General features: G+C 35.6%; 2 protein-coding genes across 4 annotated transcripts in view; one reads left to right on the forward strand and one right to left on the reverse strand.

The window, feature by feature from the left end:
• The window catches only part of LOC133614437 (LHFPL tetraspan subfamily member 6 protein), a 154,336-nt gene extending 150,404 nt beyond the window's left edge, over positions 1 to 3,932 (reverse strand). Inside the window, exon 1 of the mRNA XM_061972387.2 lies at positions 3,736 to 3,932. The gene's annotated coding sequence lies outside the window, so the exon portion shown is untranslated. The remainder of the gene's footprint in view (positions 1 to 3,735) is intronic.
• The window catches only part of cog6 (component of oligomeric golgi complex 6), a 231,261-nt gene that overhangs the window by 168,104 nt on the left and 43,346 nt on the right, over positions 1 to 19,811 (forward strand). For 2 of the 3 annotated variants that reach the window (XM_061972384.1, XM_061972383.1), the window contains exon 4: positions 16,436 to 16,579. In XM_061972384.1, coding sequence (XP_061828368.1) covers positions 16,439 to 16,579 — 141 coding nt within the window. In that variant the 5' untranslated portion in view covers positions 16,436 to 16,438. Of the gene's footprint in view, positions 1 to 11,753; positions 11,935 to 16,435; positions 16,580 to 19,811 lie in introns of those variants that run through there. The other variant, XM_061972382.1, reaches the window with a different exon arrangement.

A 19,811-nucleotide genomic window follows, 5' to 3' on the forward strand; every position in this document is an offset into this window, starting at 1 on the left:
CAATTATTACAACTTTATTTACATAGCATTGCAACTTTTTCTCACGCTATTACGACTTTATCTTTTTGTAACGTTGCACCTTATAGTGATATTAAGTAATATTACTCTTGCAACACGACCACTTTATCTTGTAGCTGTACGCTGTTTTTCTCAGAATTCTATATTATTTTCATTTAATGTTGCTGTTTTGCTTTTCCCCCATGTGTATTTTATAGTCAATACAGAGCCGGGGTCTGTTGTGTAATTCCTAAAACTTCTAAGCACGATAACGTTGTGTTAGGAGTCATCTTATTTTTGTTATTTTCAGGTGATCATTCTTATCATTTGCTTATGGAGCAGCTATGAAATCTGCCTAGCAACAAAAGATGGCGAAATAAACAAGAGCCAATTACAAGAGAGTATCAACCATGGAGAAGTGACAAAGTTAAGTGTTCCTAATAATGTGCTCGCCTTTTTTATCTTCCAGTGAAGAGAGTGGAAATGCTAGAAAATATTTCTTACAATCGTCCTCCATTATTGACTATTTGGGAGGCAATTAGAGCGCTTACTTTTCCACTCGTACTTGCACAATCCCAACGCAACAAAGCCAATGATGTCATGAATGAATGCATTGATTGATATTCATGCCTGGGGTCAAAGGTGAACCTGTGCTACTGACATGTCTGCAAGCGCCACTCTAGCCATGGAGATGTGTTCATGATTATGTTGAGGATGCATGCTTAGCCATGAGGGGTGTCCCTAATGGTGGGGCAGAACCACTTCAAAACAAACCCAATGTTCTGGCACTTGACGAATTACAGTTAGAAATACAATATACAGATATGTTTTTAACCTTACGTGCACCCCTCAAGTCTGGTCAAAGGTTTCACTCATAAAAATGTTTACAAATAGGTCAACTTCAGGTTTATCTGTCGATAAAATTATATTTAGGTGTTTTTTTTTTTTTATGTTTTATGCATTGCCCTTTTTGTCAAAACCATGTTTTTATGGCAAAAACACAAAATATGCAATATTTTCCTAAATAAATTTGACGTGAAATATTTGATGTGAAGTAATTAGAGTCTTAAATAGGTCAATAATTCATAACGTTGATTTTAATGTATTATTATCATTATTTTTATAATATTTATTTATTAATTTGATAGGGAAATCATAATCCAGCTACTGACAAACAGACCCCCCCCCCCAAAAAAAAATACAATAAAAAAAGAAAACTTTAATTGTATCATTTTAATAATAAATAATAATGTATTATTATTTTTTGAGCAATGAGAGTTTTTTTTTTAATCCCACTAAAAATGTGGGGGATCCAAAAGGGCCCGACTCATATAAGTGTTAAAATAAGTCATATATGTTTGTGTTTTTTACTTTCAAAGTTTAAATCTCGACATCAACTTCAGGTCCATCCATTAATACTAATTTGTTGTTTTTGTATGGTGTATGGCTTTTTGGTGAAAACCCTGTTATTTCATGGCAAAAACACAAAATATGCAATATTTTCCTAAAACAAATTCAAAGTGGAATATTTGATGTGAAGTAATTAGAGCCTTAAATAGGTCAATAATTCGTAACATTGATTTTATTTCGTTAGAATTTTTGAGCAATAACAGTTTCAATAAAAATCCCACTTAAATTCTTGGGAATCCAAAAGGGCCCCACTCATAAAAGTGTTATAAATAAGTCACATTATTTAATTTTTTTTACTTTCAACACCTATATCTCTACATCAACATATACGGTATATTACATATACAACATATATATGACATATAAATATAAATACATGGATGTAGGTGTGTGTGTGTGTATATATATATGTATATGTATATATATGTATATATATATATATATATATATATATATATATATATATATATATATATATATATATATATATATATATTATATTATGTTTTTTGTCAAAACCCTTTTATTTTATGGCAAAAACACAAAATGCGCAATATTTTCCTAAAAAAAAATGTCAAAGTACAATATTTGATGTGAAGTAGTTGGAGCCTTAAATTAATCAATAATTCATATAACAACATTGATTTAATTCATTATTATTTTTTGATCAATGACAGCTTTAAATAAAAAAAGACACTTCAAATTATTGGGGATCCAAAAGGGCCCCACTCATAAAAGTTTTTAAAAATAAGTCATACATTATTATTTTTTTACTTTCAACCCTTAAATCTCTAAATCAACATATATAGAACACATACAACATACAGTATATACACACACACACACACACACACATATATATATATATATATATATATATATAAAATGTTTTATGCCTTTTTGTCAAAACCCTGTTATTTTATGGCAAAAACACAAAATATGCAATATTTCCCCCCAAATATTTTTTTTGTTTTTTACACTTTTCGCACTTATGTCTCGAGATCAACTTCATATCCATCCATCAATAATTTTTATTTTCATGGTTTTTGTTTGTTTGTTTGTAGAGATGTCCGATAATATCGGACTGCCGATATTATCGGCCAATAAATGCTTTAAAAATGTAATATCGGAAATTATCGGTATCGGTTTCAAAAAGTAAAATTTATGACTTTTTAAAACGCAGCTGTGTACACGGACGTAGGGAGAAGTACAGAGCGCCAATAAACCTTAAAGGCACTGCCTTTGCGTGCCGGCCCAGTCACATAATATCTACGGCTTTTCACACACACAAGTGAATGCAATGCATATTTGGTCAACAGCCATACAGGTCACACTGAGGGTGGCCGTATAAACAACTTTAACACTGTTACAAATATGCGCCACACTGTGAACCCACACCAAACATGAATGACAAACACATTTCGGGAGAACATCCGCACCGTAACACAACATAAACACCACAGAACAAATACCCAGAACCCCTTGCAGCACTAACTCTTCCGGGACGCTACAATATACACCCCCTGCTACCCCCCCCCCCCCCAACCCCGCCCACCTCAACCTCCTCATGCTCTCTCAGGGAGAGCATGTCCCAAATTCCAAGCTGCTGTTGTGAGGCATGTTAAAAAAAAATAATGCACTTTGTGACTTCAATAATAAATATGGCAGTGCCAAGTTGGCATTTTTTTTCCATAACTTGAGTTGATTTATTTTGCATCCAGCGGGGCATCACAACAAAATTAAGCATAATAATGTGTTAATTCCACGACTGTATATATCGGTATCCGTTGATATCGGAATCGGTAATTAAGAGTTGGACAATATCGGAATATCGGCAAAAAAGCCATTATCGGACATCTCTATTTGTTTGTGTTATACCCTTTTTTTTCTCAAATAAAACGTGTTTTTTATATGGCAAACACACAAAATATGCAATATTTTAAGCAAAATAATATTTCAAAGTGAAGTGACGGTTTAGTAGCCTTGAATACGTCAGTAATTCCTAACAACATTGATTTTGATTCATTATTATATTCTTAGAGCAATATTTTAGTAACAATTTTATAGAATGCGCCGTCCAAAGTGTGGCCCACGGTTCCACACTTTGGACACCCCTGACAATAAATGACGCTGCTTGATAAAAAGATAGTTAGTTAAGGAGTCATTACAGCACGATAACGGAACACATCGGCGATGATAAATATCGTGTAAGAATGTGAAAGTGCAGCATCGCCCGCAAGGAAGAGACTGACGTGGAATCATCGCAGTGCTCACACCATCGGAATGTTAATATCGATCCCACTGGTGATATCAACAAGCAGGACTTACATGTGGAACGATACCCGGAACAAAGTTCTTCCCATCGGCTCGCTCCCGCTGCTCGCTCCCGCTGGAAACTTTTCCCAGGAAAAGCAGGAGAAAATAATTCCTTCAGATGGTCACTTTGACCTCATCCAAACACGACGAACTCGACGGTCGAGAAGGTTCAGGCTGGTCCTGGTCCTGGTCCTGGTCCTGGTCCTGGTCCTGGTGTTCATGTGGAGCCGCGGGTGACAAATGTGTGTGTGAGAGAGAGAGAGAGAGAGAGAGAGGGAGAGAGAGAGAGAGCCGTGGATCGGCGAGGATCTGAGAGGGGACCAGCCGTCATGCAGGCCACGCCCACCTGGGGGCGGGTCCCCGGGTACAAGCGGTCCTTGCGCGACGGGTTCACGGACGTCTCGTAAAACGCAGACGTCGCCTTTCGACACACTATATCAGGGGTCGGCAACCCAAAATGTTGAAAGAGCCATATTGGACCAAAAATACAAAAACAAAATCTGTCTGGAGCCGCAAAAAATTAAAAGCCATATTACATACAGATAGATAGTGTGTCATGAGATATAAATTGAATTAAGAGGAAACTACATGAGCTCAAATATACCTACAAATGAGGCATAATGATGCAATATGTCATACTTGCCAACCTTGAGACCTCCGATTTCGGGAGGTGGGGTGTGGCTAAGAGGGGAGGAGTATATTTACAGCTAGAATTCACCAAGTGAAGTATTTCATATATATATATATACATACATATATATATATATATATATATATATATATATATATATATATATATATATATATATATATATATATATATATATATATATATACATATACATACATACATATACATATATATACTGTATATATATATATCCATCCATCCATCCATCTTCTTCCGCTTATCCGAGGTCGGGTCGCGGGGGCAGCAGCCTAAGCAGGGAAGCCCAGACTTCCCTCTCCCCAGCCACTTCGTCCAGCTCCTCCCGGGGGATCCCGAGGCGTTCCCAGGCCAGCCGGGAGACATAGTCTTCCCAACGTGTCCTGGGTCAGTATATATATATATAGTAAAACAAATATATATATATATATATATGTGATAAATATATATATATATATATATATATATATATATATATATATATATATATATATATATATATATATAGCTAGAATTCACTGAAAGTGCAGTATTTTCTTATATATATATATAAATATATATATATAGCTAGAATTCACTGAAAGTGCAGTATTTTCTTATACATATATATATATATATATATATATATATATATATATATATATATATATATATATATATATATATATAGCTAGAATTCACTGAAAGTGCAGTATTTTCATATATATATATATATATATATATATATATATATATATATATATATATATATATATATCAAGTGGGACAGAGACAGCGCACAGTGCAGTTTGTCTGTTGCCATCTCCTGGTGAATGTTGGCTATAGCGTACTGTGGTTACTTTTTGGTTGGCCAACGATTTACGTGGTGTTGCGCACCTGACGTCAAGTGTGTGAGTCTGTTCTGAAGTCTACAGTAAAGAGACGTACTTCATCCCCTCGCCTGTTTATTGCCTCCAACTCAATATATTACAACAACATTAATCCATGCGGACCTGGAGGGGGCGTGGCCTCCAGGTCCGCCTGAATTTCGGGAGATTTTCGGGAGAAAATGTGTCCCGGGAGGTTTTCGGGAGAGGCGCTGAATTTCGTGAGTCTCCCGGAAAATCCGGGAGGGTTGGCAAGTATGCCAATATGTACATATACTGTAGCTAGCGCCAGGGGTCGGAAACCCGCGGCTCTAGAGCCGCATGCGGCTCTTTAGCGCCGCGCTAGTGGCTTTCTGGAGCTTTTTCAAAAATGTATGAAAAATGGAAAAAGATGTATATATTTTTTGTTTTAATATGGTTTCTGTAGGAGGACAAACAGGACACAAACCTCCCTAATTGTTATAAAGCACACTGTTTATATTAAACATGCTTCATTGATTCGAGTTAGAGATGTTGAGGCCGATAAATGTTTTAAAATGTAATATCGGAAATTATCGGTATCGTTTTTTTTTTTTCGGTATCGTTTTTTTAATTTTTTTATTAAATCAACATAAAAAACACAAGATACACTTACAATTAGTGCACCAACCCAAAAAACCTCCCTCCCCCATTTACACTCATTCACACAAAAGGGTTGTTTCTTTCTGTTATTAATATTGTGGTTCCTACATTATATATCAATATATATCAATACAGTCTGCAAGGATACAGTCCGTAAGCACACATGATTGTGCGTGCTGCTGGTCCACTAATAGTACTAACCTTTAACACTTAATTTGACTCATTTTCATTAATTACTAGTTTCTATGTAACTGTTTTTATATTGTTTTACTTTCTTTTTTAATTCAAGAAAATGTTTTTAATTTATTTATCTTATTTTATTTTATTACTTTTTTAGAAAAGGACCTTATCTTCACCATACCTGGTTGTCCAAATTAGGCAGAATAATGTGTTAATTCCACGACTGTATATATCGCTATCGGTTGATATCGGTATCGGTAATTAAAAGTTGGACAATATCGGAATATCGGATATCGGCAAAAAGCCATTATCGGGCATCCCTAATTCGAGTATTTGGCGAGTGCCGTTTTGTCCTACTAGTTTTGGCGGTCCTTGAACTCACCGTCGTTTGTTTACATGTATAACTTTCTCCGACTTTCTAGGACATGTTTTATGCCACTTCTTTTTCTGTCTCATTTTGTGCACCAAACTTTTAACGTTGTGCATGAATCCACAAAGGTGAGTTTTGTTGATGTTATTGACTTGTGTGGAGTGCTAATCGGACATATTTGGTCACTGCATGACTGCAAGCTAATCGATGCTAACATGCTATATAACGCGAATCAGTGAAGCATGTTTAATATAAACAGTGTGCTTTATAACAATTAGGGAGGTTTGTGTCATGTTTGTCCTCCTACAGAAACCATATTAAAACAAAAAATGTATTTTTTTTCTTATTTTTTTTTCTTCTGTATTATTATTTTTTGTATACAATTTTTATTTTTATTTTATTCCCACTTATATTTCTTGTATTTGTGTTTTATTGTTGTAGTATGTTTTTTCTTCTGTGATATGAATCCCCCTGGGTCTGAAATCCATCCATCCATCCATTTTCTACTGCTTGTCCCTTTCGGGGTCGCGGGGGGTGCCGGAGCCTATCCCAGCTACATTCGGGCGGAAGGCGGGGTACACCCTGGACAAGTCGCCACCTCATCACAGGGCCAACACAGATAGACAGACAACATTCACACTCACATTCACACACTAGGGCCAATTTAGTGTTGCCAATCAACCTATCCCCAGGTGCATGTCTTTGGAGGTGGGTTGCCAATCATATATATATATATATATATATATGGATTCACTTTTCGGGTTCATTATATTAAAGGGTAGTAGATTAAATTAAATTAAATTGGCCCTAGTGTGTGAATGTTGTTTGTCTATCTGTGTTGGCCCTGCGATGAGGTGGCGACTTGTCCAGGGTGTACACCACCTTCCGCCCGAATGCAGCTGAGATAGGCTCCAGCACCCCCCGCGACCCCAAAAGGGACAAGCGGTAGAAAATGGATGGATGGTAGTAGATCAAGCGTACACACAGAAAGCATGGGAGTACAGTTTAATACGCGCATTTGTATTATGTCTCAATTTTTTTGTTTTGTTTTATTTATACTTTTTATAGCCTTTTAAGCATTATATTTGTAATTACTTTCTGTGTATTTTAAAAAAAAAATATATATTGTTAATATGCTACACATTTTTTAGGTGAGGGAAAATTCAAACTAGTGATGTCACTGCCAAAGCATTGAAATATAGCGCCGCTTAATAGGAAGTTTACAATAAAAACACAACAAAAAATACGATTATTGCCATTGTTTTGGAATAATTCCCACCAATAGAGTAACATTTGTGTAAATTAAATTATTCTGATCCACATTTTATCGTATAACTGATACTAGTGAATGTTTGCCAATATTTCCCACCACATCCCACCTCCCCGGATTGTAAATAATCAAATGTAAATAATCAAATGTATATACTTATTCTTGCTGTACATATCCTACCAAGTCAGACCTACACTGTTACAATGTCCATTTCTCTCATGATATAATTGTTGATGACTGAAGTATGCTGATATCAACCCATCCTAAACACCCCCCCCCCCAACCCCCTCCACATCCCACCCCCGGATTGTAAATAATGTAAATAATTCAATGTATATACTCTGATGATTAACTTGTGTGATGACTGTATTATGCTGATAGTATATATTTGACTGTATTATGCTGATAGTATATATTTGACTGTATTATGCTGATAGTATATATTTGACTGTATTATGCTGATAGTATATATTTGACTGTATTATGCTGATAGTATATATTTGACTGTATTATGCTGACAGTATATATTTGTGCCATGAATTGATTAACGTGGACCCTGACTTAGTTTAGTTTAGTTTATTAAGGATCCCCATTAATCTACACCGCAGTGGAGACTATTCTTCCTGGGGTCCAGGCAAAAAAAAACATCACACAATCACAAAACAAAAGATTACAATGCAGTACAACAAAATCAAATAATAAAATATTGTAATACAAAAATAGCAACAACAAAGAACCAAAAAAATAAAAAAAACAATAACTTCGACTTTACATAATAATGTTCATACCAAAGATAAAAAGAGTAATATAAAAATATATATATATATTTTTGCAAAAATAAAACAAAGAAACAATGGCCTAAAATATACACATTAGTGTACCAAAGACAAACAATAATTGACGAAAAAGTACCATCCATCCATTTACAACTGCTTGTCCCATAATCAATAAAATAGTCAATAATCAATAAAACCAGTCATGACATTAGGTACAATCTAGAATAATCTCTTTCCGCAATACTTCTCCTCTTAGTCTATTTTTAAAACCCACTATGCTGGTGATTGATACCAGATATTGTGGAAGTGGATTCCAGTAAGTGATTGCCCGATACATTACAGCAGTGGTTCTTAACCTGGGTTCGATCGAACCCTAGGGGTTGGCTGAGTCGGGCTCAGGAGTTCCGGCGGAGGTCAAAACACACCCGACTCATCGTGTGAATACAAACTTCTCCTTATCGCTGACTGGTTTGCAGGTGTGTAATTTGTTGTGAGTTTATGCACTGTGTTGGTTTTGTTGTTTGAACAAGGTGATGTTCATGCACGGTTCATTTTGTGCACCAGTAAAAAAACATGGTAACACTTTAGTATGGGGAACATATTCACTATCAATTAGTTGCTTATTAACATGCAAATTAGTAACATATTGGCTCTCAACTAGTCATTATTAAGTACTTATTAATGCCTTATTCGGCATGGCCTTATTATAACCCTAACCCTCTGACCCTGACCCTAACCCTAACCAAATAACTCTAAATTAAGTCTTTATTACTTAGAATATGTTCCCCTAGTGTCCAAATAACTCTAAATTAAGTCTTTATTACTTAGAATATGTTCCCCTCGTGTCCACATAACTCTAAATTAATTCTTTGTTACTTAGAATATGTTCTTCTAGTGTCCAAATAACTCTAAATTGAGTCTTTGTTACTTAGAATATGTTTCCCTAGTGTCCACATAACTCTAAATGAAGTCTTTGTTACTTAGAATATGTTCCCCTAGTGTCCAAATAACTCTAAATGAAGTCTTTGTTACTTAGAATATGTTCCCCTAGTGTCCAAATAACTCTAAATTAAGTCTTTGTTACTTAGAATATGTTCCCCTAGTGTCCACATAACTCTAAATTAAGTCTTTTTTTACTTAGAATATGTTCCCCTAGTGTCCAAATAACTCTAAATTAAGTATTTGTTACTTAGAATATGTTCCCCTAGTGTCCAAATAACTCTAAATGAAGTCTTTGTTACTTAGAATATGTTCCCCTAGTGTCCAAATAACTCTAAATTAAGTCTTTATTACTTTGAATATGTTCCCCTAGTGTCCAAATAACTCTAAATTAAGTATTTGTTACTTAGAATATGTTGCCCTAGTGTCCAAATAACTCTAAATTGAGTCTTTGTTACTTAGAATATGTTCCCCTAGTGTCCAAATAACTCTAAATTGAGTCTTTGTTACTTAGAATATGTTCCCAGAGTGTCCAAATAACTCTAAATTAAGTCTTTGTTACTTAGAATATGTTCCCCTAGTGTCCAAATAACTCTAAATTAAGTCTTTGTTACTTAGAATATGTTCCCCTAGTGTCCACATAACTCTAAATTAAGTCTTTGTTACTTAGAATATGTTCCCCTAGTGTCCAAATAACTCTAAATTGAGTCTTTGTTACTTAGAATATATTCCCCTAGTGTCAAAATAACTCTAAATTAAGTCTTTGTTACTTAGAATATGTTCCCCTAGTGTCCAAATAACTATAAATTAAGTCTTTGTTACTTAGAATATGTTCCCCTAGTGTCCAAATAACTAAATTTAGTCTTTGTTACTTAGAATATGTTCCCCTAGTGTCCAAATAACTCTAAATTAAGTCTGTGTTACTTAGAATATGTTCCCCTAGTGTCCAAATAACTCTAAATTAAGACTTTGTTACTTAGAATATGTTCCCCTAGTGTCCACATAACTCTAAATGAAGTCTTTGTTACTTAGAATATGTTCCCCTAGTGTCAAAATAACTCTAAATGAAGTCTTTGTTACTTAGAATGTGTTCCCCTAGTGTCCAAATAACTCTAAATTAAGTCTTTGTTACTTAGAATATGTTCCCCTAGTGTCCACATAACTCTAAATTAAGTCTTTGTTACTTAGAATATGTTCCCCTAGTGTCCAAATAACTCTAAATTAAGTCTTTGTTACTTAGAATATGTTCCCTTAGTGTCCAAATAACTCTAAATTCAGTCTTTGTTACTTAGAATATGTTCCCCTAGTGTCCAAATAACTCTAAATTAAGTCTGTGTTACTTAGAATATGTTCCCCTAGTGTCCAAATAACTCTAAATTAAGACTTTGTTACTTAGAATATGTTCCCCTAGTGTCCACATAACTCTAAATGAAGTCTTTGTTACTTAGAATATGTTCCCCTAGTGTCCAAATAACTCTAAATTAAGTATTTGTTACTTAGAATATGTTCCCCTAGTGTCCAAATAACTTTAAATTTAGTCTTTGTTACTTAGAATATGTTCTTCTAGTGTCCAAATAACTCTAAATGAAGTCTTTGTTTCTTAGAATATGTTCCCCTAGTGTCCAAATAACTTTAAAGGAAGTCTTTGTTCCTTAGAATATGTTCCTCTAGTGTCCAAATAACTCTAAATTAAGTATTTGTTACTTAGAATATGTTCCCCTAGTGTCCAAATAACTTTAAATTTAGTCTTTGTTACTTAGAATATGTTCTTCTAGTGTCCAAATAACTAAATGAAGTCTTTGTTTCTTAGAATATGTTCCCCTAGTGTCCAAATAACTTTAAAGGAAGTCTTTGTTCCTTAGAATATGTTCCTCTAGTGTCCAAATAACTCTAAATTAAGTCTTTGTTACTTAGAATATGTTCCCCTAGTGTCCAAATAACTCTAAATTAAGTCTGTGTTACTTAGAATATGTTCCCATACTAAAGTGTTACCAAAAACATATAACTTTGTCTTGAATTTGAAAAAAAAACAAAACATTTTATTTTTCTCTAAAGAAGGGTTTGGTGGTGAATGTGCAGATGAAACTGGTGGGATTCGGTACCTCCAACAAGGTTAAGAACCACTGCTTTACAGTCTTTTTCAAAACATCAGTTTTGGGTTTTTAAACAAGTAGAAAAACTTATTCAGGTGTTACCATTTAGTGGTCAACTGTACGGAATATGTACTGTACTGTGCAATCCACTAATAAAAGTTTCAATCAATCAATCAATCAATCCCATCTCTTGAACAAACAATCACGTAGCGGAAGTCGTATTTTTTTTGTTCCTACCCGGATATACATTCTGCACGGACCACAACATTGACGTGGAAAGAGGCTGTGTACATAATGGCTGACGTGAAGGTAGACTTGACTGCCGATGCCACTTCTGCCCTACAAAATACCACCGTGACTCCCCAGCCTAACAACCCGTTGTCGAGGAAGCTGAATAAAATTTTAGAGACGCGGCTTGACAATGACAAGGTAAGTTTATTCCCTTGCTAGCTTGCTGCTAAACTAGCGGTAGCTAATTGCACACTCGCAACTCAACACGGGAATAAAACACTTGCCTTATTTGTGTTAAACCTCTCCACATTATACCATTTTATTTATGGTATTATGATATGGTAAGACTTTAAATGTGCTATAGCGCCCTTGTTTAATAATTATACTAATAATAAGTAAGAATAATTTATTTGACCACATTGTATTGTTTTTTGGTATGTTTCGGGTGTATGTATGGACCCCGGGATGCAGAGGTGGCAGGCAAGTGCAGAAAAGAAGCCCTCTCTGCTATTAAATTGCAGGTAGCACTAAAAAAAGATGTGCACACATGGAAAACAGGTGTATAAAGCGCACAGCGAGCAAAGGTACAACAAAATAAATTCAGTTTTGATTGATTGATTGACACTTTTATTAGTAGATTGCACAGTACAGTACATATTCCGTACGATTGACCACTAAATGGTAACACCCGAATACGTTTTTCAACTTGTTTAAGTCGGGGTCCACGTAAATCAATTCATGGTAAAAGCCCTAGACAAAGGAAAAATTAAACCAAACCAATTCCCCCCAAAAATGGGACCTGAAAACTAAAATGACCGTTGACCTTCTACAAATGTACACATTTCTTGCACGATATGGTAAGACTTTAACTGTGCTATAGCCCTTGTGTAATGATTATACTAATAATAAGTAAGAATAATTGATTTGACTACATTGTATTGTTTTTTGATATTTTTCGGTGTATGTATGGACCCCGGGGATGCAGAGGTGGCAGGCAAGTGCAGAAAAGAAGCCCTCTCTGCTATTAAAATGCAGGTAGCACTAAAAAAAGATGTGTACACATGGAAAACAGGTGCATAAAGCGCACAGCGAGCAAAGGTACAACAAAATACACACAGTTTTGATTGATTGATTGATTGATTGACACTTTTATTAGTAGATTGCACAGTACAGTACATATTCCGTACGATTGACCACTAAATGGTAACACCCGAATACGTTTTTCAACTTGTTTAAGTCGGGGTCCACGTAAATCAATTCATGGTAAAAGCCCGAGACAAAGGAAAAATGAAACCAAACCAATTTCCCCCGAAAATGGGACCTGAAAACTACAACGGCTGTTGACCTTCTACAAATGTACACATTTCTTGCACGATATGGTAAGACTTTAAATGTGCTATAGCCCTTGTGTAATAATTATACTAATAATAAGTAAGAATAATTGATTTGACTACATTGTATTGTTTTTTGATATGTTTCGGTGTATGTATGCACCCCGGGATGCAGAAGTGGCAGGCAAGTGCAGAAAAGAAGGCTTCTCTGCTATTAAAATGCAGGTAGCACTAAAAAAAGATGTACACACATGGAAAACAGGTGTATAAAGCGCACAGCGAGCAAAGGTACAACAAAATAAGCGCTAGACAAAGGAAAAATGAAACCAAACCAATTTCCCCAAAAATGGGACCTGAAAACTACAATGGCCGTTGACCTTCTACAAATGTACACATTTCTTGCACGATATGGTAAGACTTTAAATGTGCTATAGCCCTTGTGTAATAATTATACTAATAATAAGTAAGAATAATTGATTTGACTACATTGTATTGTTTTTTTGGTATGTTTCGGTGTATGTATGGACCCCGGGATGCAGAGGTGGCAGGCAAGTGCAGAAAAGAAGCCCTCTCTACTATTAAAATGCAGGTAGCACTAAAAAAAGATGTGCACACATGGAAAACAGGTGTATAAAGCGCACAGCGAGCAAAGGTACAACAGAATAAGCACTAGACAAAGGAAAAATGAAACCAAACCAATTCCCCCCCAAAATGGGACCTGAAAACTACAATGGCCGTTGACCTACAAATGTACACATTTCTTGCACGATATGGTAAGACTTTAAATGTGCTATAGCCCTTGTGTAATAATTATACTAATAATAAGTAAGAATAATTGATTTGACTACATTGTATTGTTTTTTGATATGTTTCGATGTATGTATGCACCCCGGGAGGCAGAGGTGGCAGGCAAGTGCAGAAAAGAAGGCTTCTCTACTATTAAAATGCAGGTAGCACTTAAAAAAGATGTGCACACATTTCATTTTGGATTTATGTCCTTCATTGATGTGCATTTTTGATCAATAGACAATTAAACCTCAGCAACTAAACACACATTTACACACCAATGCCTGAGAAGGAACATGATGAAGAAAATCTTATATTTTCCTGTCCCCTTCAACATAATACGTAGTCTTACTTAATGGATAGCATACAAACCAAACAAATGCATCCAAAAATAATGTAATTAAACAAAAAAAACACAACTAGTGCAAACTTCATGAAGTACAAACCGAACAATACAAAACAAATACAAAACCAGACAAGAAAATAAGTAAAATTAATAAATATAAAGCAAAATGTAAACACTTATGACTGCCCATATAGAATAGAATATAATGGACTTTATTGTCATTATATTTGCATATAACAAGATTAAGGACTCCAACTTAAGGTGCGGTAGTGGGAACAAATATGGGGTAAAAATAAATAAATAATAAAATACAATAAATTACACAACAGGCAATAGAGAAAAAAAACTAACAATTGAAATAAACAGACTACTATCCAATAAAAATAATAAGCAATCCTGTACAATATACAAAACACTATAGAAATACAAAATAGTGTTTTGCATTTCTATAGTAACAATAACAATATGATATTATTGTTCTGTCTTTATATATTTTTTTCAATTGGAATATATTTTTACAGTCTTTTATCTCATTGTAAAGAGAATTCCATAGTTTAACCCCCACATGGAAAACAGGTGTATAAAGCGCACTGCGAGCAAAGGTACAACAAAATAAACACGGTTTTGATTGGAAAGCACTAGACAAAGTAAAATGAAACCAGACCAATTTCCCCCAAAATTGGTACCTGAAAACTAAAATGGCCGTTGACCTTCTACAAATGTACACATTTCTTGCACAATGTGGTAAGACTTTAAATGTGCTATAGCCCTTGTGTAATAATCATACCAATAATAAATAAGATTTCTCAAAACACACCTATTCAGATCTGCTTTTAACCAGTGATTAGTGTTCTATGTCCTGTAATGTCCCGTCTTGTAAATGTCCTGTATTATTATGTATTTTACAATGTACTACTTTTATATTACCTGTATTTTATATTATTACTTTGAACTGTTTTATATTTTTAATTTTTTATCCTGTAAAGCGTCTTTGAGTACTCTGAAAAGCGCTATGCCAAATAAAATGTATTATTATCTATTATCATTAATAATTGATTTGACTACGTTGTATTGTTTTTTGATATGTTTCGGTGTATGCATGCACCCCGGGATGCAGAGATGGCAGGCAAGTGCAGGAAAAAAAAGCCCTCTTTACTAGCAAAATGTTACGCTACAAAAAGATGTGCAGCTGGGAAGTGCGCACATGGCAAACAGGTGTATAAAGCGCACAGCACAGCGAGCAAAGGTACAACGTTGAGGTACGAAGCAAAAATGTTCCAGTCCCAGCGCTCAGACCAGATGAGTGGTGGCAAATGGCGGCAAACAGGAAGCGGAATGGAAAACAAGAGGTCTTGACAGGAAATAATTCAAATTGTTTATAGGATCTTGACTGTACAAAAAAGTACAAAGTGGCCCCTACAGCCTTCAATTTTTCTGTATGCCGTCCTTGCTGGAACAAGTTTGGACACCCCTGTCCTATGTCCTAAACCAGGGGTGTCCAAACTTTTTGACCTGGGGGCCGCATTGAACTGGAAAATATTTGGTCGAGGCCCGAAAGCATGTAAAGTAACTGTTTGTGTGTGTGTAAGTACATATTATATTAATATAATGGATGTATAATTAATATAATTGGATATTAAGAGTGAAAGTTTGACTCCTACCTTGTTTATTTTCGTGACGACCTCCGTAACATAGTGTAATCCACCAGAAATATCAAGCAGCTAAAATGCGCCAAACATGGATAAGGGTGGAGAGAGTGTTTTGTATTTTTCCCATCATGCATTGTGATTGATTTAAATGTAATTTATAATGTTTTATGGACAATGGACATTTTTGATAATATCCACAAATTTCAGTGACCATGTCTGTTGACATTTTACGTTAGTTGGAGTTTTTTTTAATTTTATTGTGCACCATGACTAGGGAAGGTTGTTTGCATTAGGTTGTATAAGTAAATGCCGCGCATGGTTAAAATAATAGCATAATTAAAGGTAACTGACCTGAATGACTCATGTAGTCCACTAGATGGCGACAGAAAGTAGTATTGAATTCATCAGACTTTTAATGTGATTAATAAGATTCCTTATGAATAAACTCATGACCACGTCGTTGGGCAGTAGTCTGGACACCTCTTTACTCACTTTAGTGTATTTTGTGGCCTGAACCGCCAGGAAAGAACGTGTCCAATTTACTCGCCATCCACCTGAAGTTTTCCACTGTGCTGCTGGGATTGTAGGAGATGTTGGAGGCTCTCACGGCTCTCTCCGTGTTCTTCACCGAGAACAGCCTGCGCACCCGGAGGAACCTGCGGGGGGACATCGAGCGACGAAGCCTGGCCATCAATGAGGACTTTGCACGGATATTTAAAGACGTAAAGGAGGTAGGAGGCCTTGTATGCTCTTCAGTCTGCAGTGTCATCCTGAGGACGTCGTTCAAACATGCCGAGCGTGCATTTTGGCTTCAAAGCTGCAGTAGTTCCACGAGGGGATAACGCGAAACAACGCTGACAGACGCTATTCACATGCTCATTAAAATAATTGTTTAGTGTTCAATGGCGGATCACCGCATAGTCATCAGCCAACATTCATGTACTAGAAAGTGCGATGGTTTTAGGTCCGAAATTTTATTTTTTTTGCATAAAACACATCTCATTGATCCTAAATAAGTAATAATTCATAATACGTGATTATAAATGTACACAAAACGTATAGTTAGCTTCTTTCCGTAATTAAACAATGGCAGATAAAGAAAGACGGGGAGGGATCATGCAGCTTCATCTAATCCAGAGGTGTCAATGTCGTTTTCACTGAGGGCTAAATCGCAGTTATGTTTGGCCCTAGAGGGCCGCTTCTAACAGTGAATACTATCATTGCACAATTCTTTAATGCATTTTATTAATACATTCATTTTAAACTAAAATATAAAAAAAAATGGTAAGTTGCAATGTTTTCACATCAAAATTTTAGTATATTAATTACTGTAAATGTTTTTTATGGTAAAATTTTTTTTTTTGGTGTGCCAAGCCTGTGGCATCGTATTCAAAAATACTTGAGGCTGTAATTGCTGGCAAGGGTGCATCAACAAAGTATTGAGCAAAAGCTTTGAATACTTATGTACATGTGATTTTTTTTTTTTAGTTATATCAAATTTGGAAAATACAAAAAAAACGGGGTATTGTGTGTAGAATTTTGAGGACAAAACTGAATGTATTGCATTTTGTAAGGCTATAATGTAACAAACTGTGGAAGAACTGAAGCGCTGTGAATATTTTCCAGATGCACTGTTCATGTTTAAATAACTTTAACTGCAAATGATTATCGGTTATCGGCCTCTTTGACTAATTAATCGGTATCGGCCCTGAAAAAAACATATCGGTTGATCTCTAATAATAATGTCTCTTTTTGCCGTTCGTGTGTGTCAAAGCGCCACCGTACGTTACCACAGCTCGCTCCTCCCCCTACAAACCCGTTTGCTCGCCTGATGACCTTCCTCTCTAATTTCAGGTCAACAATTGTAATAGAAATGATGTGGCCCGCCAATTCATTTTATTTGGCCCTCGAAAGCCTGGAAATAATAATTATCAATAAAGTACTGTAACTTTTCTTACTAAATGTATTCTTTCTTTCTTTTTTGGGAGAAAAATATATATGTACTCCATGTAACCGCAAATGATGTTAACTTAAATATTGTGTAATTATGCAAAAATATATTATCAAACATTCAAACCATTTTTTAAATATAAAAAAATACTAATAATAATGATTTTAAAGCACATGTAAAAGTAGCAATAGATTTCATGGTAAAATTGTGAAATTTACTGTGGTTTTTACAGCATTTTTCTCGAAATGAATTTTTAAAAACTTTTTTTACTGTAATAATCTGTGGTGTCGTTTTGGCACCGAAAAATCTACAGTTGTTTATTTGCGGTAAAAAACAAACAAACTGGCAGCTCAAGTGCCAAAATGTTACTGTAAAATTGCATTTTTTTTTTAATTTACAGTAAAAAAAAAAAATTTCGCGGCCGCCTTAACAATAAAGCGCTCCGGGAAACCCTGCAGTGTCTTTTACTACATTATATATATACTTGCAGTGTGTATATAAACATATTACATATTGTTATGAAGGTGTCTGTTACTACATTATATATATACTTGCAGTGTGTATATAAACATATTACATATTGTTATGAAGGTGTCTGTTATTACATTAAAGTTAAAGTTAAAGTACCAATGATTGTCACACACACACTAGGTGTGGCGAAATTATTCTCTGCATTTGACCCATCACCCTTGATCACCCCCTGGGAGGTGAGGGGAGCAGTGGGCAGCAGCGGTGGCTGCGCCCGGGAATCATTTTGGTGATTTAACCCCCAATTCCAACCCTTGATGCTGAGTGCCAAGCAGGGAGGTAATGGGTCCCATTTTTAAAGTCTTTGGTATGACTCGGCCGGGATTTGAACTCCCAACCTACCAATCTCAGGACGGACACTCTAACCACTAGGCCACTGAGTAGGTTATATATTATATATATACTTGCAGTGTGTATATTGTACATATTACATATTGTTATGAAGGTGTCTGTTACTACTAGGGATGTCCCGATCCGATATTTGGATCGGATCGGCCGCCGATATTTGCAAAAAAAATGCGTATCGGCAAGGCATGGGAAAATGCCGATCCAGATCCAGTTTTAAAAAAAACAAACTCCGGTCCGTGTTTTCCAACGCACCGATTTAAATAATACATTCCACTGTTCTGCTGCTCCCTAATTTCCGTTCCGCATTTTCCAGCACACCTTCAACACATCCACAGGTCTGTGGATTCTCACGCAGTTGCTTTTAGCTGCTGGCATTACATGACAGGCTCTTCTCACTCTTTCCTGTGTCTCCCTCTCACAGACAGCAAGCGCACCTTCTTACACATGTCACATACTGTCACGTCATACGTCACATACGTATACGCCCTCTCCCAGCAGAAAGGTAGCAACATGGCTAACGTTAGCTGTGATGCTAGCGCAGCCGTGCGAGCAACCTTCCCTCTCAGGTGCGCGCCTGTGCAATTGCGCACTGCTCAAGCGTCCTCTGCGCACGGCAAATCTATGCCACGCACAAAATCAAATAAAAAAATAAGCGCATAACAATTTTCGACACACGGAAACGACAGAGAAAACAGTTTTCGTCATCATTGTTCAAATATTGTAACGTCTGTCGAGACGCTTATCTCCATTCGGTGCCACACGTCCACACCATCAAAATGCAGAGGCAAACATTTCCAGATCAACACCGTATGAAAAAAAATAGTGATTTTTTTAGTTTTGATTTCCTTCTCTGTATGAAAGTTTAAAAGTAGCATATATTAATGCAGTATGAAGAAGAATGTTTTAATGTAGACGCATAGAATCATCATACTGCTGTGATTATATGCATCAAGTGTTCATTCAAGGCCAAGGCAAAATATCGAGATATATATCGTGTATCGCAATATGGCCTTAAAATATCGCAATATTAAAAAAAGGCCATATCGCCCAGCCCTAATTCAATGATGCCATTTCTGTTTGTCATGTATAATTTTGTCTATTTTGTGTTTATCCTTGAATAAACAGGTCAGTTTCTT

Source organism: Nerophis lumbriciformis, linkage group LG17, assembly GCF_033978685.3.
Source record: "Nerophis lumbriciformis linkage group LG17, RoL_Nlum_v2.1, whole genome shotgun sequence".
Lineage (NCBI taxonomy): Eukaryota > Metazoa > Chordata > Actinopteri > Syngnathiformes > Syngnathidae > Nerophis > Nerophis lumbriciformis.